We start from the raw sequence: 26920 nt of genomic DNA on the forward strand, positions 1-26920 counted from the left end.
CCCTTCCCTGCGACCGGAGCTTCCTTTTAGAATTCCCGTTGCCCTCCACCCTCCAGTGTCTGTCTTTGTCCAGTTGAAGAAACCTTAACTGTCTTCTCTGTGTGACTGGCGAGTGATGTTTACTGGGACAGATGGAGCTGCTCACAGTTTCTGAAGCGTTTCCAGGCCAGGGACTGTGCTGGCATTTGCTTGGTGGGAAGTGTTTCTCTAGGAAGTAGGAGTTCTGGATGATGGCCAGGTGCCCAGCTAGCCATAAGCACAGGAAAGACTTGGGCCACACTTCATCTCATGGTTCAGGGGGTGGAGGGTAGGAGACCTCGGGACCTCGGGCCTGCGTGGAATCTGGCTCTCTGCCAAGCTCCCAGTTATGTATAGTGATTTCAGTAGCTTCCCGTCTGCGTGATGAACACATCTAAGTGATGCATGGTTCATGCCTAGAGACGGATCTAATGGAAAGATCTTTGTTCCCTGGGCCACAGAAAGGAGACATCATCGATATCATCAGCAAGCCACCCATGGGCACCTGGATGGGTCTGTTGAACAACAAGGTCGGCACATTCAAGTTCATCTATGTAGATGTGCTAAATGAGGAAGAAGAGAAGCCCAAGCGCCCCACCAGAAGGAGGAGAAAAGGAAGACCACCCCAGCCCAAATCTGTGGAAGATCTCCTTGATCGGATCAACCTGAAAGTCAGTTTTGTCCCATTCCAGTCACACGTGGCGCCCTGTTGCCTTCTCCTTTTCCTAAATTAAGCAAGGGCACTTTTAGGGAAGGGGGGGCGATCTGTGTCGTCCAGCAAGGCAGCCCGTTACTAGGATGAGTATCCGTTACTCTTCAGAAATAGGTACCAGTATGCTAATGCTGCTCTTGGCCTCTGCTGAGGTTGACGCACAAGTCCCAGGTCAAAATTTGCTGCTGGCCCCAAGAATAGCTCTCAAAGAGCTGTGAGCACAAAGCTCTGGCGCCCTGCTCACTGGGTTCGCCAGGCTGTGAGGAGTCGCCCACAGGCCCCTGCCCCACAGGTATTCCTAGGATCTAGTACACTGGGGCCACAGAGTAGACTCTGGGTCGTCCTTGCAAATTCTCTGGCTCCTGAGGAAGGCACAGGGCTTTGAGTTGGATTTCAGTAGCTCTGTAAATAAAAGTATCCTCCACGGTGCGCTGTATGGCAAAAGGCCTCAGTCAGGGCAAAGGCACAGTTAAAATGCAAGCCAGCGGGGTCCATCTCAGCCTGCAAGGTCCATCTTTGTGGCCCATGGTTAATGCAATGCCTTGCTCGCCTGCTAAGCTGGGGTGGCTGGGAGGTACAGAACACATTATAAATGAGAGTTACCAACCTTCCACTTAGCACGAAAGTGACCGTGGAAAGGGGTCAGGGGTTTGAGGCCAGGTGTTGGTCAAGCATCACGTAGCAGCGCTTGCTGACTCACCCCTGGCTTCCTTCCCTTCCCTCCCAGGAGCACATGCCCACTTTCCTGTTCAATGGGTACGAAGACCTGGACACCTTTAAGCTCCTGGAGGAGGAAGACTTGGATGAGTTGAATATCAGGGACCCGGAACACAGGGCTGTTCTCCTGACAGCAGTGGAACTGTTACAGGAATATGACAGTAAGTTCTTCCCCGCACCCGAGGGTCCCTCGTTAGCTCAGCCACACACTCGCGTCCCTACAGTCCCTCCTTCGGTCCTATTCCATCCAGAGCCGGGGTCCGTCTTGTATTATGTCAAATGGCACAAAGGCGTGAAATCCCCCACGTAGCCCTTTCGGTTGATGGGAGAGCAAAAGAAAACCTTACTGCTGGCGCCTTTCCTGGCATGTTTCTAGGTAACATTTGAGGAAAATGATGCTCCCAGTGACTGAGAAACAAGTTACGTTTCCTTCACATGGTAGAGGCCCCCTTGGGCACTGTCCTCAGGACGCCTGGGGTCAGAGGAAGCTGACGCACTGGAGCGTCCTGCCCAGCCCAGGGCCAGTCCCTTCTCACAGCACTCCAGAGCGGTTTCCTGATCGACTGGGAGGGTCAATGAAAAAATGACCTTCATCAGCTTCCCCTGAAGCAGGGACTACTGAGGTGACTGTGGAGAGCAGAGACGGCCGGGGCGAGAGCTCACTTTTACAGTCCCTGGGCAGAGTTCAGTAGGCTCCCGGCTTTTATGGAGTCTATTTGAATATACTGTATCCTCTGCTCCATTAACCTAGTCTGATCTTGCTCTTTATTCTTCAGTCTGACATCAAAAATACCCCTGAAATTATTCATCACGAGGGGAGTATCCTTTCTAGTTACCGAATTCAAATGCATTTTCTTTCAAGTGCTCTGCTTCGCCAGCTAATAGCATTTCTATTGCTAAAAGACAAACCAAAACCAGGGTTAATGGTGGGGAAAAAAAAATCCATATTACTGAATGTATCAGGCCCAAGACACATGGAAGCGAGTGAGTCAGTACAGTGAAATTCACTTCTCTTTAATCGGTCCTCCCTCTAAGTTAACTAGTAAACATAGAGGACCACACACCATCCAATAGATGTCTGAACCCTAGATAAACATACTGCCTTCAGGGATAGATTTGAAGAGAATTGTGCTTCATATCGGGTCTCTTTGGTAGGGGAGCTGTCTCTTGGGGAGGGGGCGTGTGGCCAGGTTGTGGACAGAGAGCCTCCTGGCCCAGTGCCGGGTGTGGCCAGCCAGCTCTATTAATATCAATGAACGTTAAATCATCTACTCTCCTGGACCACATCTGCTCTTCCTCAGCCACTGAGAACAGGTGGTTTATAAACCCTGTCCGTTATGTTTCCTGTAGCTTTCAGAGCATAGGAGCGAAGCTACACCCTGAGGATAAGACAGGGTGGATCTGTGCTTAGTCTTTTTCCTGCCACATTGGCTCAGATCCATTGCCCCTCGGGGGAGCAGGTCCTGAGGTCTGCACCAAGGGATATTTTATAGGAGGGAATCTGCCTATCATGATGCATACTCAGAAGTCTAAGGAGGGCTCTTTGCTTCTTTATAAATACCATTTCACATCTGTGCTGTGCCATTGCTCAGACTATCCCTAATGCACAAAGCAGCCCTTCCTTTTTCTGGTTCTCAAAGGCTTCGGGGGCTCCGGGGTGCTGATCAGTGCCAATGGTCTGGGTCCAGACATATCCCAGGATTGTAAGACTTTACATTCAGTGCAGTTAAATTGTATTTAAGTAACTGATAACCTAAAGGAACACCATAGATTTCTGTCAAGCTAAATTTCTATGCACTAGATCGATCCAGAGATCTACTGAGATCTTGTGGATTTTCTCGCTCAGCTACCCACAAGAGCAAGAAGCACATCTCCAGCGTGAGCTGGCAGTCAGACCCACCAGTCTCTCTCATTGCACATCTGTGCAGGGGGAATGCAGGCCTTCGTACAGGGTGCCATTTAATTGTCTGATAGCATTTCCTTGCACTGACACCAAAACCACTGTCTTAGGCCTGCCAAAAAAAAGCTCTTTTTAAAGAATTGTAATAAGAATTTTAATCAGCAACTATTTCTAATATACAGAAAAGTACAGAGAAAGGAACAAATCCACATATCTACTTCTTAAATCTAACTAAAGCTAACATTTTGGCATATTTGCTTCAATTCTGTTTTAAAGAACTACAAAGAACCGTTGGAAGCTCATTGAAAGGCCGGCTATCCAAGAATCCTATTCCCTTTCCTCTTCCTTCCCGAGGTTATTCTTCCTCCCTGTGTGTATGTGCGATGGGGGAGGGCTTCAGGTCCAAGTTCAGGTCATGCCCACACAGGGTTTCAGCCCCCAAACCCAGTCCTCTGAGCTTATTTGACTGTGAGAATTTTCATGGTCCCAGCTCACCTTCTTTCTTCTCCTTTGTACCTTGGCATTCATGCTAGTTAGTGGGGGAGAGGATGTGGCCTTGAATCTGCCATTCCATCTAAGAGCGCTCCCTAATCAAAGAGGGCAAGTTACTTGGTAAATACTGGCTTTTAGTGTGAGGGACTTTTCCTAAACGTGATAGTTGGGGTCCTGCTAAGTAGCTGCTGAGTGGATCTTTCAGGAAGTGACCATAGCCCCTCGGTGTAGGCCTCAGGACCACATCCTCTGAACTGGCTTTCAGGCACCCCGGCCGTGTCGGATGAGGCTGGCAGCCCCAAAGATGCAGACACAGTCTGCATCTTCATACAGTGACGGGACAAGCGTTCTCTTTTATTCCCATCGGTCAGCACTTTGGAGTGTGTTTTGGCTGAGGCGGTACACTGAACTGTCTCGCTAAGGACAAGCTACATTGATTCCTCTTCCTGGGTTGTAACTGATAGCTCAAAGCCCTCATTTTACACGTATCATTTTCCTAAATAACATACTAGACGAGGACAAAGGCCACTTCAAATCCACAGGCTCTTCCACATAATGAGGATAACACTCTAGAATGTTCTACTTTGTGTGTGGGGGTGGGTGAAGGTTTTGCTGTTGTGCTTCCAATTAATTTTTCATTAGTCATTTAAAAAATAGCACTTCTTAATTTGGGATTCTACTATAAGGGCTTCCTCTGCCAGGATTCTTGTGAGAAATGCCAACAGGAAGTGGAGAGTGGGCAGGAGGGACAGTTGGTGCGTGGCGGAATGGCGGTCATCTGCCTTCCTACCGTACATTTTTTAATGACCTGAGAAACGGCATCAGATTTCTGGTTTTTTTTATTTTTCCCTTATGTATGTGATCGGGGGAGGGGCAGTGAAGAGAAAGGAAAATAAATTAAAGCCATTTATGCAGAAACTGTTTTCTTGGTTTCTGTTTTATGTGACCAAGTACTTTCTCTGCATAATACAAAGATGTCCTTCCTAACCTCGCTCCCATGAAGGCCTTATGTGCCCTCTTTATAGAATGTGCAGGTGATGTGACTGAGTGATGAAGGGCGCCACCCCACCCCCCAACCTTATTTCCCAGGGGATTGACTTGAGGCACTTTCCCTGGACAGAAACACCAGGTACTTCTCTCTAAGGGTTCTTTCAGTCACCCAGTCACCCACCTGAAGAGTGTTCATGACTCAGTGTCCAAGTGAGGGGGCTTCCTGAACTTGCCCTGTCTGAACCTTTGTGTACAGGGAATAGAAATGCTGACCCCAAACAAAGGGAGAGGGCAAAAAGGAAAGAAAAGCTCCTAACACACAACAAAAACAAGGATTTAACCTGTGCCCCCCCATTCGCAAGCCTTACTCCTGTTGAGAGACTACAAGAACCAGCGCTTGTCACCAAGACCTAAGAATGCTCCCAGATTGTAATGAAATTCAGTGTTTCATTTACCACTTACTTACACATTGGCTTCCAAATTGGGAAAGCTGGTGACAAATAACTTGGAAGACAAATATTAAGGTAACCTGCCTGTGAAAGGGGCATAGTCACTCCTGCCTTCCAGTCCGTGGTACCACCTCTCAGAAAGCTGCCCTGACTGCTCACACAGTGCTCTGAATTCTCCCACTTCCTGACTGGCCTGAACCCGGAGTCATCCTCTGGGTAACTTAAAAGACACTGACGACCTGCGACTCCATACTCTCCCTCTGAATTTATCATCATGGTATACTTTATAGAAAATATGTTCTGATCTCATCCGTTCATTTTTATTTCATTCACTTTAAAAGAGCTCTCTTCCAGAAGTTCAAGGCTTAAAAATGTGGATAGCAGGATAAAATCAAGATTTGGTTGACTTTGAAACCTCTGCTTTTACTTCCCCTTATGATTCCATGCTGTGTGTTTACCTTCTTTAGGTAACAGCGACCAGTCAGGATCCCAGGAGAAGCTGCTGGTGGACAGCCAGGGCCTGAGTGGATGCTCTCCGCGAGACTCAGGATGCTATGAAAGCAGTGAGAACCTGGAACACGGTAATGTCCACACAGATAATTATGAGTGCGCCTTAATATGCAAGCCACTTGGGTCATTTATGCCTCCTTTTCTTCGTAAGCCTGAGCCATGCTCTTGGGGATACTGGCAATAGGGAGAAGAATTTTTCCAGGATTACTGGTGCTTAATTAAGATTCTTAAAAGGACTGAACAGCTCTCGAGAAACTAGGCAACGGACATTTTTGAGAAACGAGTCTTCCATCCCAGTTTGCACATAAATGAGAGTTTAAGACACTTGTGTGTCAAAGATAGGACCCTCAACTTCCCGTTGCCCTGAAGCTCTCAGCGCCTTAGCCCCAGGGTACATCATGGAAAGGGCCGTGGGGTCTAGAACCAGAAGTCCTGGTCCTGGAGGCTTTGAAACTTGAATAGAGCATTTACAAGCCCAAGACTTTGGTCAAATGACTTCATAGCCTCTGAGCCCCCTCACCACTGAAATAGTAAATGAGTTCCTTTCTTACAGATAGTTCTAAGAGCTAAACAAAGTAATGACATATTAATACCTAGCATTTGTAAAACATGGACTGCAAACTGGGCAGTCAGCCCAAGCGCGGCGGCCCTCGGTGTTGGGACACTGCCCAGGGAAGCAGGCTTATTGGTGTCTTGTGGATCACGGCTGCAGGCGCCCCTTTGGTGTACCCCTGCCAGAATCCAGCTGTTCATCAAAGATGACAGTGCAAAAGCATCTAAATTCATTCCGAAATAAAGTAAAAAGACTGACTTTACCCTAACGGTCTTTGCTTCCTTTCTGTGGAAGCTACATCTCTGAATAAATACAGGCTATATGATTAAATCTTAAAATACTACATTTTTGTTTTTTAAAAAAATCTCAAAACTTCAGGCCAGCTAGACATCACCCAACTACACACATCTAATACGGTACTTCCTTGTCCCTCAGAGAGCATGACTGGGGCTCAGGGACAGTCCCCAGACTTCACATCAGTAGGCCAGGCCCACCCATGGTCTCCTCACTGGAAGGAGAATGCTTTTGCCCGTAGCTGGAGTATGGAGTGCCGGACTCACGGCAGATGACAAACGCAGTCCAATCGGTGGTTCATAATTATCCGCACGTAGCAGATGTTCAGCAGAGAGGTTTCGGCACCACACGATCAGCCATAAATTTCACTTTGAAAAGCGGCACGACAGGATGCGAGCAAGGTACAAAACTGCCGGAAGTCCACAACTCATGCCACAAAGCACTGCAAAAGCAAGGTGTTTTCAAAATAGATGTGACTTTTTTTTTTTTTTTTTCTTTCCCATCTTTTCTGTCTGGTCCACTTGACAGTTACGAACATGGTATCTCCGCGCCCCCCGCCCCCCCGCACCTTGCTTATTCAAATCTTAAACCAAGCTGTTCTGGTTCCCACTAGGGAAGTATTTCCGCTGATTGCAGAGATGAATGTGAGGTGTGTTTAAAGGAGCCCGTGTTTGTCAGGCAGCCTGTAAGCCCTGCTGGTCTGTGGCGTCTTTGCCCTGAGCCACCCCTACATTTCAGCTTTGATCTTTTTATAAATGAGGCGTCATTAAAAAGGATACTCTCGCTTTGAAAATACCTGATTTGAAAGTACGATTTTCTGAAAAAGGAGGATTCTGTTACCATGATGGCCTCGGCAATGATCGCTTCCTGTCTGACTTTCCTACCTCCTAGTCATTAGTTTCTGCTCCTCCCGACTGCTGTGAGGCCAATAAACTGCATCCAAAATACCTGCAGCTGTAAAACCTAAATTGTGTGTCTCCTATGTCCTTGTCTCTTCACAGTAAAAACCAGCATTTGAGTGTTGGGAGCTATTAGGTCCTTAAGGAAAACAGTTTACCAGGTAGGCCATCCATCAGGGTCACAAAAGCAGCAATATTGTAAACGCCCCCGCGGCATGGCCTGAGTGCGGAGCAGTTACTGAGACAGAGGGTGAGCTGAAGGCTACGTGTCTTGTTTCCTCCCTGTCCTAACGGGGAGGCAGTCAGTAGGGAATTTCAGGAAGCGTCCGGGTCTCAGACAGGCGGCTTACGTGGAGTGGGGTCCGGTGCATCCCCTTTTTACCACGGGTGGCTTGGGCTTCCTGTTGTGGCGCCCAGACTCCTCCTATTAAGCAAGATGAGAGACAGCAGTAAAGGGTCCCCCGAAGTTCTGTCGAACACATGAAGACCATCGTGAAAAATGCCCAGGGTTGATAGTTTTTAGCTGTCGTTGGAATCCTATCAAGTAGCCCGTGCGTTAAAATGTTGAGCACCCCCTGAAGCAAGGCTTTTTAAACTGCAGGTTGCAGTTTCATTAGTGGATTGTAAAATCAGTTTAGAGGGCCATGAACAGCAGTTTTGAAAACAGAATAGAAAATACCAGGGTGTGTTCCAAAGGTAAGACTGAAAGTGTTACTTTGTAATCTTTGTTTCGGTGTAAATGTCTCTCTGTGCACGTGTGTGTACTGACCGAATGTAAACTGTGTCTCTTCCTGTAGGTCAGAATTTCAACAAATAGTTTGCGAGCCATTATGGGCTCTCAAACCAGGGCGGGGGGGGGCAGACTTTAAGGAGGTACTCACTCTCAGGTACTCACCTGTACCTGCCTGACCCTGACAGCAGTCACCTCCACCAGTGCCCCTAGGCGCTTTGCTCACCTCACCCTAATCCCAATCTGATGAGCATTTTGGGGACCTCAAAATTTGATCCATGAACTCTGCCGAAGTGTTTTATCAATTTGGGAAGATAGTGGTTCTCCCAAAACCCTAGTGTTACAGCAGCCTCAGTTAAGATGGGACTGAAAACCCACCTAGAGGACTTCTGGGAAGATGGCAGAGTAGGAGGATCCTGAGCTCCCCTTGTCCCATGGACACAACTTAGGTAACAGCCACATCAGTGCATCCAACCCAGAAAATAATCCAAATATGGGCAAAACAGACTTTCCAGTTAACTGTCGAGAGAAGGACATATTAAAAAGGTAGGAGGGGTGGAGACATGGTCAGGAACCAAACTCCTGGTGAGACTAACCACAAACAAGAGGGACACCAAATGTACCAGAGAACAGACCCCACACCAGGCACCCCTAGGCACGGGGGATCAGCAATGAAAGATGGCTTTGAAAACCAGTGGGTCTCGAGTTTGTGGGTTTTTCATAACCAGCTGGGCTTAACTCCAGGTACTTCGAAAATCAGTGGCTCAGCTCCAGGAGGGCCGAGGGGGATAGGAAATAGTCCTCACTCTTTCTTAAAGAGCTAGCATAACAAGCCTGCTGAGATATGGCATAGAAGCAGCAGTCTGAAAAGCACCTGGGGTAATCTCAGAATGGGTGCTGGAGGGACAGGGATCTTTAGGAGACTTCTCTAAGAACAAAGAGCCAGCTGGTGCCATCGCCTCCACCCTCACCTGGACCACCTGCAGGGAACAGGGTGAACACTCTCCACCTACCTTGCTAACACCACGTACCCTGCCCCCGTGTTCTCCTGTGGACTTGCCCCATCCAGACCACCTCAGTTGGCAGGACTCCCTCCAAAGCGGATCTTGCCAGGTCTCATCCTAGAAGCAGCCCTGGCAGGGACTGCTGTCTCTCCCAAGTGACTCCTGCCTCGCAGAGAGAGAAGATAACCACACACCCCAATATACTCAGTCCCAGCAGCCAAACCTTATAACCAGCAGTGCGGGGTGAGCGCCCTGTGGATCAGTGGATCAATGCATCTGCAGTGCTGGCAAGCATCTGGCCTGAATGCCAGCCCTGCCCACCAACAGAAGCTTCTCAGGACAACACAGGGAGAACCCCCCTGCAGCTGAGCATGACAGCAGCCCTTGCAAGTGGGCTGAGGACAGGCATCTGGTCTGACTGCAGACACCACCCAACTGCAAGCCCACGACCACCCCAGACTGACTCTTAGCATAGGGATCAAACCCAGCCCACAACAGCCGACTGGACTGAAGGCAAATGAGGCTCAGCACAACAGTAGGGTAGGGTACATGCAGTCCACACAGAAGACTGTCAAATAAGACACCCCTGAGGCTCCTGGTTGAGGTGAACAGGGGACCACAGGCCTCTTCTTCATAAGGCTACATCAGGAGACATAACTGACTTTCCTAATAAGAAACGAATGCAGAGTTAGACAAAATAAGGAGACAGAAGAATATGTCCCAAATGAAAGAACAGAACAAAACCACAGCCAAAGAGCTAAATGAAACAGATAAGCAATATACCTGATGAAGAATTCAAAATAATGATCATAAAGATACTTACTGGATTTGAGAAGAGTGGAGGATCTCAGACCTTCAACAAAGATAAAAATATGAAAAAGAACCAATCAGGGATGAACTCAGTAACTGAAATTAAAAACACACTAGAAGCAATCAGTAGTAGATTAGAGGAGACAAAGAATGGATCAGCAAGCTGGAAGACAGTACTGGAAAGCAACCAGGCTGAACATCAAAAAGACAAAGGAAAAAGGAGAATAGGTTAATGGAACTCAGGGACATAATCAAGCGTAATAACTTTGCACTAGAGGGATCCCAGAAGGAGAGAGAAGAGGGGGGCAGAAAGTTGATTTTAAGAAATAATAGCTGTGGGGCGCCTGAGTGTCTCAGTCGGTTAAGCATCTGCCTTCGGCTGAGGTCATGCTCTCCAGGTCCTGGGATCGAGCCCCACATTGGGCTCCCTGGAGCTCAATGGTGAGTTTGCTTCTCCCTCTACCTCTGTGATCTCTCTTGCTCTCACTCTCTCTCTAGTAATAAATTAAAAACAAAACAAAAAAAAAAGAAGAAAGAAATAATAGCTGAAAACTTCCCTAAAGTGGGGAAGGAAACAGACATCCAGATCCAGGAGGCAGAGACAGCCCCCAACAAAATCAGTCCAAGGAGGTCCACACCAAGACACATAATAATTGGCAAAAAATTAGTGACAACGAGAATTTTTAAAGCAGCACGAGAGAACAGTTAACATATAAGGAAAACCCCATAAGGCTGTATCAGCTGATTTTTCAGCAGAAACATTGCAGGGGCCAGAAGGGAGTGGCAGGATATATTCAAAATGCTGAAAGGGAAAAAACAAAAACTTGCAACCAAGAATACCCTACCCAGCAAGGCTATTATTCAGAACAGAAGGAGAGAGAAAGCATTTCCCAAACAGAAATTAAAGGAGTTCATCACCACTAAAACCAGCCTTACAAGAAACACTAAAGGGAATTCTTTTAGTGGAAAGGAAACACCCTAATCAGGAGTAAGAAAATTATGAAAGGAAAAAATTTCACAGGAAAATACAAACATAAAAGTAGATCAATCACAAAACCAGTATGGAGGTTAAAGCACAAAAGCAGTAAAATCAATTGTATCTATAAAAATCAGTCAAGTGATTCACAAAATAAGATGTAAAGTATGACATCATACACATAAAACATGGGGGGTGGGGGGAAAACATGGGGTTGGGGGGGGCAAGTAAAAATTTAGTACTTTTAGAATGATTTCAAACTTAAGTGACCATCAACTTAATATAGACTGTTATGTGCACAGAAAGTTATATATCAAACTAATGGTAACCACAAATCAAAAACCTGTAATAGATATGTAAAAATAAGGGAAAGGAATCCAGGCATATCACTAGAGAAGGCTATCAAACCACAAGGGAAGAGATTAAGAGAAGGAAGAAACAGAACTAAAACAACTGTAAAACAAGTAACAAAATGGCAATAAGTACATACTTAATAATTACTTTGGGGTGTTTTGTTTTTTAAAGATTTTACTTAGAGCACGCAAGAGCAAGCACAAGTGGGTGAGGAGCAGAGGGAGAAGCAGACTCTCCCCTGAGTAGGGAGCCCAACATGGGGCTCGATCCTGGGACTCTGGGATCATGACCTTAGCCGAAGGCACACACTTAACCAACTGAGCTACCCAGGCCACCCCAGTAATTACTTTGAACGTAAACGGACTAAATTCTCCAATGAAAGACATGGGGTGACGGAAAAAAGCAAGACCCATCTATATGCTACCTACAAGAGATTTATTTCAGACCTAGACACATACAGAGTGAAAGCGAAAGGATAGAAAAACATTTACCATGCAAATGGAAGTGAAAAGAAAGCTGGTGTAGCAATATTTATATTGGAACAAATAGACTTTAAAATGAACGGTGTAACAAGAGACAAAGAAGAACACTACATAATGATAAAGGGAACAGTCCAGTAAGAGGATATAACAATTGTAGAAATATATCCACCCAAAGTGGAAGCACTGAAATATATAAAGCAATATTAACAGACATAAAGGAAGAAATGGGCAGTAATACAATAATAGTAGGGGACTTGAACAACCTACTTACATCGATGCATAGATCATTTAGACAGAAAATCAACAAGGAAACAGTGGCTTTGAATGACACATTGGATCAGATGGACCTAAAAGATATATTCAAAACATTCCACCCAAAAACAGAATACACATTCAAGTGCACATGGAACATTTTCCAGAAGAGATCACATGTTAGGCCACAAAACAAGTCTCAACAAATTCAAAAAGGTTGAAATGATTTCAGGCATTTTTTCCAACCACAAAAAATCTGGAAAGAGCACAAATACATGAAAACTAAATAACATGCTATTAAACAAAGAATGGGTCAACCAAGAAATCAAAGAGGAAATCAACAAATACATAGAGACAAATGAAAATGAAAACACAGTGGTCCAAAATCTTTGGGATGCAGCAAAAGCTGTTCTAAGAGGGGAGTTTATAGCAACACAGCCCTACCTCAAGAAGCAGGAAAAATCTCCCATATCTTAACCTTATATCTAAAGGAGCTAGACAAAGAGGAAGAAAGCCCAAAGCCAGTACAGAAAGCAAAGGTTAGAGCAGAAATAAATGAAATAGAGACTAAAAAAGTGGAACAGATGAATCAGGAGCTGGTTCTTTGAAAAGATCAGGAAAATTGATAAATCTTTAGCCAGACTCAACAAAAAGGACTCAAATCAGAAATGAAGGAGAAAGAACTGACACCACAGAAATACAATAGATGAGAGAATATTATGAAAAATTATATGCCAACAAATTGGACAACCTAGAAGAAATGGATAAGTTCCTAGAAACCTAACCTTCCAAGACTGAATCAGGAAGAAATAGAAAATCTGAACAGACCACTTACTAGCAATGGAACTGGAAGGCAGTTTTGCTCACCACTACACCATCAACAATGCCACTAGCAATGACATTGAATCAGTAATTAAAAAAAACTTTCAACAAGGGGCGCTTGGGTGGCTCAGTCTGTTAAGCATCTGACTTTCGATTTCGGCGCAGGTCATGATCTCAGGGTTGTGAGATTGAGTCCCGTATGGGGCTCCGTGCTGAGCGTGGAGCCTGCTTAAGATTCTCTCTTTCCCTCCCTCCCTGACTTGCACATGTCCAGGTGCTCTATCTCTAAAAAAATAATAATAATAATTAAAAAAAAAAAACCAAACTCTCAACCAAAAAATGTCCAGGACCAGATGGCTTCACAGGTGAATTCTACCAAACATTTAAAGAAAAGTAGGGGTACCTGGGTGGCTCAGTTGGTTAAGCATCCAGCTCTTGATTTCAGCTCAGATCCTGATCCTCGGGGTGGTGGGACTGATCCCTGAGTCAGGTTCCATGCTCAGAGGGGAGTCGGCTTCTCTCCATCCGCCCCTCCCTCCACTCACACTCTCTTTCTCTCTAAAATAAATAAATCTTTAAAAAATATTAAAAACATAATTACCATATGATCCAGTAATTTCACCACTGGGTATTTACCCAAAGAAAAGAAAATGAAAACACTAATTTGAAAATATATATGTACTCCTATGTTTATTGCAGGATTATTTATAATAGCCAAGATATCGAAGCAGCCCACGTCCACTGATGGATAAAGAAGATGTGCTATGTATGCACAATGCAATCTTACTCCGCCATAAAAAAAGAATAAAATCTTGCCATTTGCAGCAACATGAATGGACCTAAAGGGTATAATGCCAAGTGAGATAAATCAGAGAAAGACAAATACCATATGATTTCACTCACATGTGGAATTTAAGAAACAAAATGAACAAGAGAGAGACTGTTAAGAACGGAGAACAAAGGGGAGGTGGGTGGGGGGATGGGTGGAAGAGCTAAAGGGGATAAAGAGTACACTTGAGCACTGAGAAATGCACGGAATTGTTGAATCATTGTACTGTGCACCTGAAACTAACAGAACACTGTGTGGGAACTATGCGGGAACACTAGAAAACCCGCCACTGGAGCGCGGGGGCACAGCGACCCCCGAGTTCCAGTAAACGTCTAAGTCCTCCTGTAAGTCCTGAAGGTTATTTTCTTTCCTGTTAATAACCTTTCCACATCCAAACATTTTCAGGAATTTCATTCTCCAAACTGTTTTTGGATTGGTAAGGATTTCACAGATAACATTGGCCGACTTAATGCTCAAAAGAATCCAGGTGCACCTGCTGAGGAACGATAGAAGCTGGCAAACCATACTTCACCTGCAAGGTGAACTAAGGGATCTTTCCAGTATAAGTAAAATGTGGTAATGTAATCTATACACACAGCTTCTGTTAACAGTTAAAGGGAAGCAAAGCCATATATCTAAAATTTACACTAAAACGGTTTTAAGAATTCTCTATTTTAACCAATTTTTACACTGTATGTTTAGCAGGATATGCTTTATGAAGAACTATTCCCCCTTTCCATTTTATCTGTGATAACTAATAAAATGGGACCATGGTCAGTATACTTAGGAGTAACAATGGGCTAACATTCTCCATGTAACAATGAAATAATAACCTATAATGCTTAGCATGTTGCTAACGCACGGGCGGATGGGATCTGAGGCCTCACGTGATCATACATAAGGGAGGACCGAGGCCATTTGACTATGCCTCTGCTTTGCCAAGTGCAAAATACTTAACATGTTGAATTGTGTCTGATTTAAAAGGATGGGGCCGGGGCACCTGGGTGGCTCAGTCGTTAAGCGTCTGCCTTCGGCTCAGGTCATCGAGCCCCGCATCGGGCTCCCTGCGCGGCAGGAAGCCTGCTTCGCCTCTCACGCTCCCCCTGCTTGTGTTCCCTCTCTCGCTCTGTCAAATAAATAAATAAAATCTTAAAAAAATAAAAAAAGATGGGGCCGTTAATAAGTCTGGTTGAGGTGGCTCCCATTCTTATCCATCCATCTTAGTGTCTGGATTTAGGCCTGACATCATACATTTAGTGTTATCAGTTTGGAATCAGGGTGAGTTTGGTAGAAAACTGGAGTCCTGGAAGGAACCTCATTTTCTCTGCTGATAATGGCTAACCCAGTAGTAACGTCATGGTGCCCTGGCCTTTTCTCCTTGTTCCTTTTCCCTCGGCTGTACAGCACGCACACAGAGGTTTTATGAAAGAATGTCTTTCATTTACCCAACAGTATCCATATCCAGGTTCTTAGAGTAGGCACCATCCCTACTCCTTCCTAATCAAATCCATCCACCACCCGATGTCTCCTTATTGCTTTTTTATTGAAAGGCTGAGATTGCTTAATGGGGAGATGTCAAAATTCTAAATTAAAATATTTCATTAGAAATGTTTACTGAAATAATAGGCCAGGAAGAAAGCCTTTAGTTACAAGATAGTGGTCTTTTGGAGATTACAGCCTGCCATTGCTTTGTACTTTCCAAACCTGACGTGGGTTTAAAACTTTTATCTTTTTCTGCCGGCCTGGAATAGTAGGATCATCTGGGGTGTTCTCAGGCATTTCAACCCATCGTCAAAACACACATCAAACATGGGATTAACCAAAATATAGCAAAGGAGTTAATTATGGGGTGTATGCGTGTGTGTTAAAAGTACTGATGAAAACTAAGCATTTAGCACAGGGCCTGACCACACAAAGTAAATTCTCGGTAAAGCTTATCAAGCAATACTAGCAGGTGACCTCCACTAACAACCATCAAATTAGTAGATGATGTCTGGTTAGTAAGTTCAGTTATCAGCCTGACAACTGATTTTAATCAGGGTTGTTGCTCCCCTGGAAATTAGAACCGTATCAGTATTTTATAGATTGTTTCAGGCAAAATACTCAGAGAAGCTTGTTTACTTACTTGGACCAAGGTTGGTTGACTTGTTTCAAGGATGCATTTACTTCACAGACACCAACAAACCAGCAAGAGGGGAGAGCTTAGCGGGAGGTGTACTTTGAGAGTTCCGCGGTCACCAGTGAACGTTAGCGGGGCACTGATAGAACTCAGTCCACCGGCCCTTCGCAGCCCCGGTCTCAGGAAATTGTCCTCCCTAAACAGAAATCCCGTCGTGGTTTCTAAACGGAATACTACGGATGATCACACTCTTCTACACTGACTGCAGCTGGGAGCAGACATTAGGCCTAGATTTATTTTACTGCCTGACACAGCCTTTTTCTTTTCCTCATGACAATTTCAGTCTCTACGAGTCCATTAATAAATCTGAGAACTCTTTCTAAAAATAAAAATGGGGCCATAATAACCCTATCTCACCCAGTGTCATAAATAGTGATTTTCCTGTCCTTAGTGTAATTCAACAATGGGACACAGAAGTTGGGAGATTTCAGTTACGTCAGCACGTCTTTACACATTGGTTTGGTTGATTTGTTGTTTTTTTTTAAACGACTGTAAAATATTTCCTGTCTCACAGGCAAGAGTCGGAAGCCTGGCCTTCTCTCTGTCAAGTCGTCGGCGGAGTCCAGCTTAAAGTCTTTCAACAGGAACGAGCTGGGCAACTACCCAACCCTGCCTTTAACGAAGTCCGCCGACGCACTGAAGCAGGGGGAGACGGCCAGGCTGGGCAGTGGTCTTACCCCGCACGCTTCCAAGTGCTGTGAGCAGCCGTGGGGCACTGGTTTGAACCAAAACCGAAGAAGCCTCCCTGTTGCCATCTGTCGGAGCTGTGAGACCCTGGAGGGCCCCCCGACTGTGGAAACTTGGCCCCGATCCCACTCCCTGGATGACCTTCAAGGAGAGCCTGCTGCTGAGAAGGATGTGCCTGGCGAGGTGACGGACCCCTCCCCTCAGACTGTACCACAAGTGCCACAGAAGACAACCCCCTCCGTCGCAAAGGTTCAAAGCCCCAAACGAGGTCCTGCTGTTGACCATGCACTGCTACTGACCCAAAGCAAGAGAGGTTCTGAGCCTCCGAAGACAGCTACTAAGAAACCGGATGGCTCCATAGCCTCTTCGCGTGGCGCATCACCTCCTCCGTGTTTGCCCAAAAACTACGATGCTCAGCCTCCTGGAGTTAAACACACTTTAACAAGGACGCCTCTGGAGGGTCACAGGAAAGGACTCGATTTTGAAGGCACATGTTCCCCCCCGGGCACCAAAGAAGGCCTAGAGGCCGAGCCGAGGGGCCCCGAGGCAAGAACACAGGCAAAGCATCCTGCCCAGCCTCCGCCCGTTCCTGCCAAGAAGAGCCGAGAGCGCCTGGCCAACGGACTCCACCCTAGCCCTCCTGGCCCCGACGCGCCAAGCCTGCCCGCGAAGAGGGGCAGCCCCGGTGACTGTCACTCGCCTCCGGCTTCCAGGCCTCCCTCGGGACAGGAGCCTGGCAGCCCCCCGAGCACAAGACCACCGCCCTGGCTCTCCGAGCTCCCGGGGAGCACAAGCCTCCAGGAGCACGGCGTGAAGCTGGGCCCGGCTCTGACCAGGAAGATCTCCTGCGCTCGGGGAGTGGATCTGGAGATGCTCACGGAAAACAAGTTACGAGCTGAAGGCATCGATCTCACCGAGGAGCCATATTCGGATAAGGTACCAAAGGCCTTACGGGCCTCTGCTTCTTTAAGTCAGGCAGCCAGGTGAGAAGAGCCGCCCAGGGACCCCACGGAGCCCGCCTGGCTGCAGGGGCCCTGCTGACGGTGGGGGGCGGGGGGGCGCCAAGCCGGGCCCTCTGCTGCCGGGTGCCAGGTGCTGGGATGAATGGGAGCCATGTCCAGATGAAACACAGATACAGCCTTGGACTTCTCCTTTCTCTTTTTTTCCCCTCTTCTTTTGCTTATTTTTAATTTCTGGCGGCCGTACTTTGCAGGGAGGGCTGTCAAGCAGGACTACAACTGGTTCCAGAAAGGGCTGGCTTAGTGGACAGTCCTAAATTGCAGTTTCCATGTTCTGTTGAACCTGTATGTTTGTAGATGTTAACAAATCCCCATTTCATTTCCTGTTTGTAAAATGGGATTCATAATCTGCATAACTACCTTCTGCAGGTATTACTGGGAGCAAATAAATGTGAACACACTTTGAAAATTACAGAACCCCTTTCAGATGTAATTATATCGTATAGTTATCTGTATGAGTAACGGGGAATGATTATGAGATCTCCCACTGTACCAAAAACACTGCGAAAACTCATTTAAACTCATATAATGAAAACTCACTGCTTATTTGGAAAAAAAAAAAAAGAGTAGATCTACCAATACCAAAATGATTTTGAAGACAAATGATAATAGATGTAGCTGTACATTATTCCTAGAAATGCGTACTCTGTGATAATGCATTCCTGGGAGTCTCGGTTATAAAATTCTTTGGACCACAAATGCCTTACAGTACGATCCTCCACCCCTTGCTCCTCCTCCGTGATACTCAGTGAGCAAACCCCTCAGAATGGAAAGTGGTGAGAACTGTTCTGTACCTAAGTGCCGGCCTCGGGCCTGGTGGTGTAAAAGAGATGCGACGCAACAGTGGGCTCCCCGTAGGGCGCACGTGTGCCCTGCTCCCCTGCAGCTTAGGAGACCGCAAGATGATCCGCTGGAGTGAGGTGAGGTCCTTGGCTCAGATAATACAAGACGATTCTGTTCCGCTTTACTTAACGTTTCAAAACATTTTCCTAGAGCTCATCAGTACCAGAAGGATCCAAGTGTAAACACATTCTCTCTAAAACATCCATCCTGACTACAGGTATATTCACTTCAAATGAAAACTTGGTGATGCTTTCCAGTAGCTGCCGGTGCCTTGTGTTTGCTGCTGTTGAAGAAACAATTCCCTGCATTCCCTGATGCCACGTTTTTGTTCTCCCCTGCAGCACGGCCGCTGTGGGATCCCTGAAGCCCTGGTGCAGAGATACGCCGAGGACTTAGATCAGCCCGAGAGGGACGTCGCCACCAACATGGACCAGATCCGCGTGAAGCTGCTGCGGAAGCAGCACCGCATGGCGGTGAGCGGCGGGCGCTTGGGGTCCCCTCTCCCCCCCCCCAGCTCGGCTTTTGAGTCCATTTAGTTAGAGCACTGAACGATGAGCACGCTGGCAACCACTAAGTAGGCCTGGGCTCACGGCTGCTATCGAAAGGAGACACCTGGAGGGAAAGGAATACATAGCCTACAGTTTGAAAAATACAGTTTTGGAAAGAAGGAAAAATGAAAATGATCCATAATCCTAGCACTGTGAAAAAGTTTTTAAAAATCTCGTCTAGTCAGTTCTCTGCACATAACAATAAGTGTAGTTTTGAAACCCGTTTTCAGTGATCAGATCGTGAATCTGTTACCGAACATTCATTTGTCTTATCAATATGTCAAAATGCTCTAGTAAATGTACCCTCATTTAGCCAATCCTCTATTGTTGAAACATTTAAATTTTTCCCCAACTTACTATTTCAAAAAATGTAGTAAAGAACTCCCTTGTTAATATATAATAAATCTTTGTATAGACTCCCAAGGTTAATTTCTGAGTGTATATATTGCTTTAAGGGGGTTGGCTTACACAAGCCTGCACAAGATCTCAAGGGATTTGCACACTTGTTAGTAGACTGCCTTCCTGAGAGAGAAGTACTTGGTCTTTTCACAAGTTGAGTGTAAATGTCCACTTCCCTGCCCTAGCCAACACTTGGTATTATTGTAATTTCCTTATAACTACATTGATGAAATAGTTAATTTTCTGGTTAATGTAGATTCAAAGTACAGTGGAAAATCTGTTTTATAAAAACTCTGCCCACGGAGTGTCTTGCCTGCCACACTACCACACGGGCCTGCCTCCTGAAGCACCCAGGGATTTCCTTGACGAGCAGGTCACCAGGAAACAAAATAGCAGGGTCTAGAAATGCTTACAGTTTGGAGACTTGGGGACAGTCTTAGGGTTAGATCTAATTCCAAGTACTTTCTAGAACCTGAAAAACTTCCTTGAAGATATGTCTCACCTTTGAGAAGCTGAGAAAGAATTCTTGAGGCTCCTCTTGGTCTTTGACATCTCATGGCCCGAGTACTTTCTAATAGTCTGGCAGGGTAGGATTGGAGTCGTGTTCCTTTTGGGTATAGAAGGAGCCCTCCGGCACCCTATGTCAGGTCTTTATAAAATTGCTTTCTTTATTTGTCCAGATCCCAAGTGGTGGGCTCACAGAAATCTGTAGAAAGCCCCTCTCTCCCGGATGCGTTTCGTCTGTGTCCGACTGGCTGGTCTCCATCGGTCTGCCCATGTACACCAGTGCTCTCACCGAAGCCGGGTTCAGCACACTGGGCCAAGTGCCTTCTCTGTCCCACACTTGCCTTCAGGAGGCCGGCATCACGGAGGAGAGACACATAAGCAAGCTCGTGTCTGCAGCCAGACTCTTCAAACTGCCACCAGGCCCCGAGGCCATGTAGCCAGGCCCGTAACAGAGCTCCCTGGACCAGAGCCACCCTTTCACTGTGCTTATGCTAATGCAATTCCTCCTCCTCGGGACATGCAGACCAGATCCAGAAGAAAGGCCCAGTGTATGGCCACACAGAGCACGAAACCTTGGCACGGGACTGATGACCCTCTCTTCTCCAGAAAAGCCCCCTTGAGGACATTGGTGTGGTTCTCTTTGACCCCCAAAGAAAAGACAAGCACTTAGTTTTATTTTCAGAACACAGAAGAACCAGGATGCCAACTTGCCACACATGCTGTGCCTCCAGTCTGTCTTGGTGCGCTGGGAGAGGGCTGGGAGCAGAGGGAGGGGCAGCCGGTTTCGCTTCTGAGAACGCCCTTGCCCTTCCGTCTGTCACCCTGCAGGATACCTGAGGGCCAGACGGGCTTCAGCTAGGCCAAAGTGACAGACTCGGGAGTTCATTGGACACTATTGACCATGCCTGTTTGTTCAAAAGTAAGAAAATCTGGCTGCACTAGGGAAAAAAAGAAAAAGTCCTGTTCTCCTTCAAGTAAACAAGAGACATTTTAATAATTGCTTTCTAGCAATCAGCTTTTATTTGCCTTAACGTAAGCTTTGAAGCAGTTATCCTAGTGTTCACTACCCTGTAACCATAGTTTCCAGTCTTCAGCTTAGACTGCCATCTAACATGTGAGATGTTTTCAGCAAAACAAAACAAAACAAAAATGGGCTTTTCTAATTGCCTCACTCTAACATGGCTCATTTTGTAGGGGTTTATCAGGCACAAAGTTCATGTTGGCTTTCAGTTCTTACACTAACCACAAATCCAGTAAGAAGCTATCTGAAATTCCGAGATCAGGTGTGTATGTGAGTGTGCATGCATGTGCGTGCGTGTGTGTATGTGTGTGTATATAGTAACTACCTTCACTCTAATCAGTTTAGTTTTGTTTACCACGTTGGTCATCGAGCTGCAGGATTGACTTGGACTCCTGACCACGTCCATCCCAAAATTCAGTTGTCAGCTAACAGATTAGCTTTGCAAAGTCATTGTAAGGTTGAATATTTCAGAGAGATGTTTTTAAAAGGGAAGCAGTTTATAAGATATTTTAAAAGGTTTTTTTTTTTCCACTTTTATAATTCAGGTATCGTTCTCCTTCCTTATTGAGATAATTCTTTTAATTTGGATGAAAGTTCACTTTGGAGCCAAACCACGTTAGCCATGTATTAAGTTAACATTTGTCTATTTTCAATTGTTTTCCAACTGATTGTAGTGTTTTCCATCCTCTTTTAGTCTGGTGTCTGATTTTTCTAGCACATAAGAAATTTAGGCCACTAAATTAAGGTTTCTGTTGCTTACTAAATGAGTTTCCTTTACATTCTTAATCATGAGAACTATTTTAAGCACTGAATGTGATCATTTGCAATAGAAACATTCTGAACACAAAGCCTTGATCAAAAGCTCTTAAACATTTCATCTACTCATTAAAACGATTTCCCTCGGGGGGTGGGGGGGAGTGATTTCATTTATAAAGCCATCTTCAGCATTTGCTCTCTGTACTTGGATCCAAGTTTCTGAGGAAAGGAATGTTCTCAGGTGATATATTTTTTCATGCTTTGGTACACATTTAAAAAATAAATGTCTCTTCAACAATAATAGTCACCTTCTATAAGATGCCATGTGAAGAAGTTGTGGAAATGCAGAATAAAAAGCTCAAGCTGCCAATTTTCTACTGAAATCTTAAGAACGGCCCATCTTTGCCACGTCGGGTTGTGCGCACAGCCCCCGCGGAGTGTAACTCGGCCGCAGGGCTACCTGTGACCACGCGCGGAGGCGTCTCACGCTGTGGTGGCCGTGGGTGCGAGGACACGCTCCGCATCCTGCTGCCCAGTGCCTTGGCCTGACCTGCGATCCTGCTCATCGTTTAAGCTGACCACACCCAAGTCACGAAATCTCGGTAATAGAGGAAGAAGAGAAATCTCAGTGTTAGTTCATTTTCAGCGTAAGATTTCCATTTCAGTAAAAGTGGCACCAGAAAAGGGAACGTTCTGGAGTTGAGTTTTTTAAGAATGCCAAACCATATTTTTGTCACTCTTCTTTGGAAGTCATCACCTTTGCATAGAAAAATCAAATTCAGGGACCATGAATGATTTTCAGCAGGAAGATCTTCCTGATAGGGGGTCTGATGAGGTTTTTACTTCATTGTGCTTTAAAAACAAAAAACAAAAAAACAACAAAAAAACCCTTTTTAAAATTGTTAGTATTTGTTTGGTCTTCTTTTGCTTTAAACTTTTAATTTGATCCTAGAAAAGTCTGAATGTGTGTGAGTGACATTTGACTACGGTGGTTTCGGGGCTGCCTGTCAGAAGACAGGTGTTAGGCTTCAGCAATATCCGGTTTTAATCAGTTGCACTTGGTACCGAATGTTGAGGAAGGGTGAAAAGTGTAGTCTTTGGAAAGCACAAAAGAAACCTAGAAAGGCAGTTTGGCTCAGGTAGCTACACATCCGTTGTGTGTAATTTTTACTTTAAAGCTGTCTAGAGGAAATGCAGCCAGCCCCAACTACTATTTACATTCCCAGATAACCAAGAAGCAGGTGGATTTTCATGGCCTTCCCTTAGCAGCCCTTTTTCTCTGTCCTGATCCCTGGTGTGGGTGAAATTGGAAATTACTAGTCTATTGCAAACCAGTTCCTGACATAGCAAAATTTGCTTTCATGACTGCAGCAAAAGAAATCCGTTCACCAAGTCAGTGCTGCATGCATGTACTGTATTATTTTCAGAAAATATAGTAGTCTTGAGTCCGAGTTATCTTGATTTTAAATTGAGAGAGAAAACAAACTGTCAAGTTATATAACAACTAACAACATTGCACTTTCTGTATATGAAATCAATATTTAAATAACTTATTTTTCTCCATTGCTGTTCTTAAACATTGTAAGTAGCTGTAATATACCAGTCCCAATATGTCCTTGCGATTGCTTCAGCCCAGGAAAGCTGTGTATTGTTTTAAAAATTGTAAAAATTATTGTGATGATTCACTTAGCAGAGAGAAAGGTGGACAGAAAGGTTTTCCTATGTATCAAGACTTGTCTATAATTATGTCATCTATGTACCTAGAAAAAAAATAAATTTCTTCAGTTGACGATGCCTCTTTTGTTCCTTGGTATTTCAAAGATGAACGGAGTAGAAATGAAAGATAATTTACAAAGTTTATACAAGCATTTGAAGACAGTTACTTCTGCCGCATCATCATTTAAAACTCGTTAACACACACTCATTCTCTTTGCCAGTTTATTGTTTTTTCCCCAAATACCGCATAATCAAATCCTATAACCACAGCATCTTAGACCAGAAGGAATTTTGGAAGTCATCTGTAGTCTAAGGCCATCACTTTTCAAATGAAGAGCCTGAGTCCATGTAGGTGGTCGACTCGCCCAGTATCATACAGTTACATGGTAACAAAACCCCAAATTTTAATTGCGAGAAAAAAATCTAGGTTGAGATCTTACAGAAATTGACTGACTTGGCAAAAATAATTTTTCAATATTGGTGTATCACAATTGATACAAAAGCATTTTTAATTAGGAGGGGCTGTGTAATAAGAAAATTTGGGTAATACCCACACTTGAGATTAAAAAAAAAAAATCACCCTCTTCCTTCCTCCCAGCCACCTATTTCTGCCACTGCAGGTGAACAGTAGAACCTGTTTGCATATCTTTTCAGAACTGCTCCATTTACAATTATAACTGCTTATGTAGTTTTCCAAACAGGAATGGTGGCATATTCTTCACACTTCTTCACCTTGATTTTACATTCACTGCATCTTGGAGATCTTTTCATGTCACAACTCCTCCATTCTCTTAAAGGCTACATAACATTGTTATGCCAATAATTTAATCACTACTCAGTGGAAGGACCGTATCTCGCAGTTACAAAAAAGCCGTTAGGAATACCCTTGTACCTACGTCACCTAGCACGTGGAACTGTGTTAAAATTACGTGTATTTTAGATTTTGATAGAATATTTTAAATCCACTGGTGGATTTCATTAAAGGAAGTTTTACCATGATAGGTTTTATTTCTTACTCTCTATCCCCTAGTCCATTTTGTAAGTGGGGATATTTCACATATTGTCAGTGTGGGGGTTCATCTGAAGCGCACCGTTTTAAAGAACCGTGAGTCTCCAAGGTTACCTATCTCACACCGACTCCTAAAATTCAGTTCAATTCAAAGAAGATACTTTTTTCTTGTGATCCCCAAGAAACCTTGACCCAACCTTGGTGGTAGGTGTTTGTTCTAGGGGCAATGCATATATGGATACTTATGTTACATTCACTTAGAAGTTACAAAGCACATACATTTGATTAGGGCCTGGAGAAAACGGAAGGGTGGCTGTCGTTCTCCAGCCACGGGAACCATTCTGGAGACCTCAGAACGAAGGCTCTCTTATTCTGAGCTAGGAGGACCCACTCAGAGCACACTACGCAGTCCTTCCTTGGAGGATGTGTGAGCCTGAGAGGCACGATGCATACCCGCTCAGCCGTAGTCAGGATGGCAGCTTTATTTGCAAGCATCCCCCACACACGCCCCGCCCAACACTACACCAGAGAAAGGGCATTTAGCTGTTTGCTCTCGTGCCCTTTAACAAGCACCTGAAGGCCCTAATCAAACCATGTTTGAATCCAATGTGGAAAGACCCCGGGATGTGTGTGGGAGCCTCAGCAGTTAAGACCAAGCTGATTGGACTTTACCACCTTCCCGTTCATTCTCAACACCTGGGTAATGAATACGGTCCCAGCCGTGAGAGAAATGTGTGCGAAGAGCTGTGGGAACCAGAGGAGAAACGGACTCAGTCGAGGAGAGAAAAAGGTCAGAGGAGGTAGCTAATGTGAGTTATAACTGGGTGCCCGTGTGCTAAGAGCATTAGACTCAGAAACACAAAGTCTTGAAAAGCACGAGAAAATAACTGAGAAATCATTTCCTGTATCTCCAGACTCCTGATCCACTTGCCTCTCATCCTGACTGGGTATCTTTTCCTCCATTCAATAGAACACCTGGAAAACCATCCGTTGGGCCTCCTCTCTGGACCTTCTTGGGGCACAATTGCAAACTCCCCCATATTCTCACCTCATTTTTCCTCCTCACTCCAGCCATGACTATAGAGAGGTGTCCCTCCAACTGTCTAATCCTTCTGCTCTTGCTCAGGATCCTGTCCGGGGACCCCCTCAGCCATCACACATTCCCTCACTTCTCTGTAGCTTCCCCTTGAACATGTTTGCCAGCCGGGGGCTTTGCTTTCCAGGCCTATCCAAACTCCCCTTTTTTGGATAATCACACTGCATTTCCGTTGGGAGAACTGCAGTCCTCACATTTCAGGGGCTCCTGGTACAACCTTTAGTCATGGTGTCCCCCAGGCCTCTCCCAGTGGCGAGGACAGCTCTTGCCAGGCCATTCAGCCTCCATTACCACAGAACTGGGCTCTGGAGTTCAATGTCAGGCACAGAGGAGCATTGGAACTGAATTGTCTAAACGTGGTGCCCAGGAAGCTCAGCAGTCGAGGTCTTCCTGTTCTTTCCAAAGCTTGTTCAGCCTTTCTTTTGTTTGATTCCTTATGCCATTGGCAATCAAACATCTCTTCTCAGGCACCCCTAACATTCGAAAACTAAAGACTCCCATTTTGAACTTCCCAATGAAGCAATATTAATAGAGGTGTATGGGCAAGGCTAAAGCTACAACTTGGCCCCAAGTCCTCCACTGACAGAGCCCATCCATCTCCAGCCACTCACCACCCCTCTTTTGAATTAGGCTGATGTTGAAGGGGGCAGACGCCTCCTGTGCATCCCCAACTGATGGTGAGCGTAGAGTCGTTAATATCATTCTGGGCTGGGAGGAAAAAATCAAACTTATGATAAACTGGCTAAGGAGAATCCACACGTGGGTTCTGAAGAGCTGACTGTGGTCCCTGGGGTACCCTAGGGATCATCAGCAATTTGAAAATATGTGCTGTAAGCCTGTCTTTAAGGTGCAATGGGAGATGCAAGGTAGTGGTGTGTACAACACCTAAGCACAGAGAGATTTTAATCTCATCAGGGGAACAGGTCATGTGAAATATGGAGAGGACTGAAAATAAGGAGATAGCGTGGCTCTTCCATGAGAACAAAACACAACTGGACCAGCAGAGAGAAGAGTGGTTTCTTTCCTGTCCTGCGAGTAGGCATTTCGAGCATCCACTCCCCCCCGTTATTTGGGAGGATTCCTCCTGGCGTGTGAGGTGCATAGGCTGGAGTGCCCCTCGGCCCCCTGCCCACAGCATGCGACGCAACTCAGGCTGCATAAGCCGGCCTGATGCTCCGCCTGGGTCGGGATCTAGACCTACCAACGCAAAGACCTGCGCACAAATCGGGCTAAGGGTCGACAGTGGGATGCTACCTGGCCGGGATGTCCTGGCCTTGCTGCCTCTGCCCAAGACCCACCGTGGCTTCCTGCTTTCCAGCCGCGGCACCTACCTGGGTTCCGGTCTGT

The 26920-nt window shown here is 45.6% G+C and overlaps 1 protein-coding gene across 10 annotated transcripts in view; it reads left to right on the plus strand.

The window, feature by feature from the left end:
* Positions 1–23541, plus strand: part of SASH1 (SAM and SH3 domain containing 1) — a 246792-nt gene extending 223251 nt beyond the window's left edge. For all 10 annotated transcript variants that reach the window (XM_045865716.3, XM_045865718.3, XM_064598200.1 and 7 more), the window contains 6 exons: positions 480–689; positions 1458–1608; positions 5746–5859; positions 16487–17595; positions 18863–18994; positions 20149–23541. In XM_045865716.3, coding sequence (XP_045721672.1) covers positions 480–689; positions 1458–1608; positions 5746–5859; positions 16487–17595; positions 18863–18994; positions 20149–20412 — 1980 coding nt within the window. In that variant the 3' untranslated portion in view covers positions 20413–23541. The remainder of the gene's footprint in view (positions 1–479; positions 690–1457; positions 1609–5745; positions 5860–16486; positions 17596–18862; positions 18995–20148) is intronic.
* The last annotated feature ends 3379 nt before the right edge of the window (positions 23542–26920 follow it).

This window comes from Mirounga angustirostris, unplaced genomic scaffold (genome assembly GCF_029215605.1).
Source record: "Mirounga angustirostris isolate CCGP_5_RB_7025 unplaced genomic scaffold, mMirAng1.0.hap1 SCAF_8, whole genome shotgun sequence".
Classification (NCBI taxonomy): Eukaryota; Metazoa; Chordata; class Mammalia; order Carnivora; family Phocidae; genus Mirounga; species Mirounga angustirostris.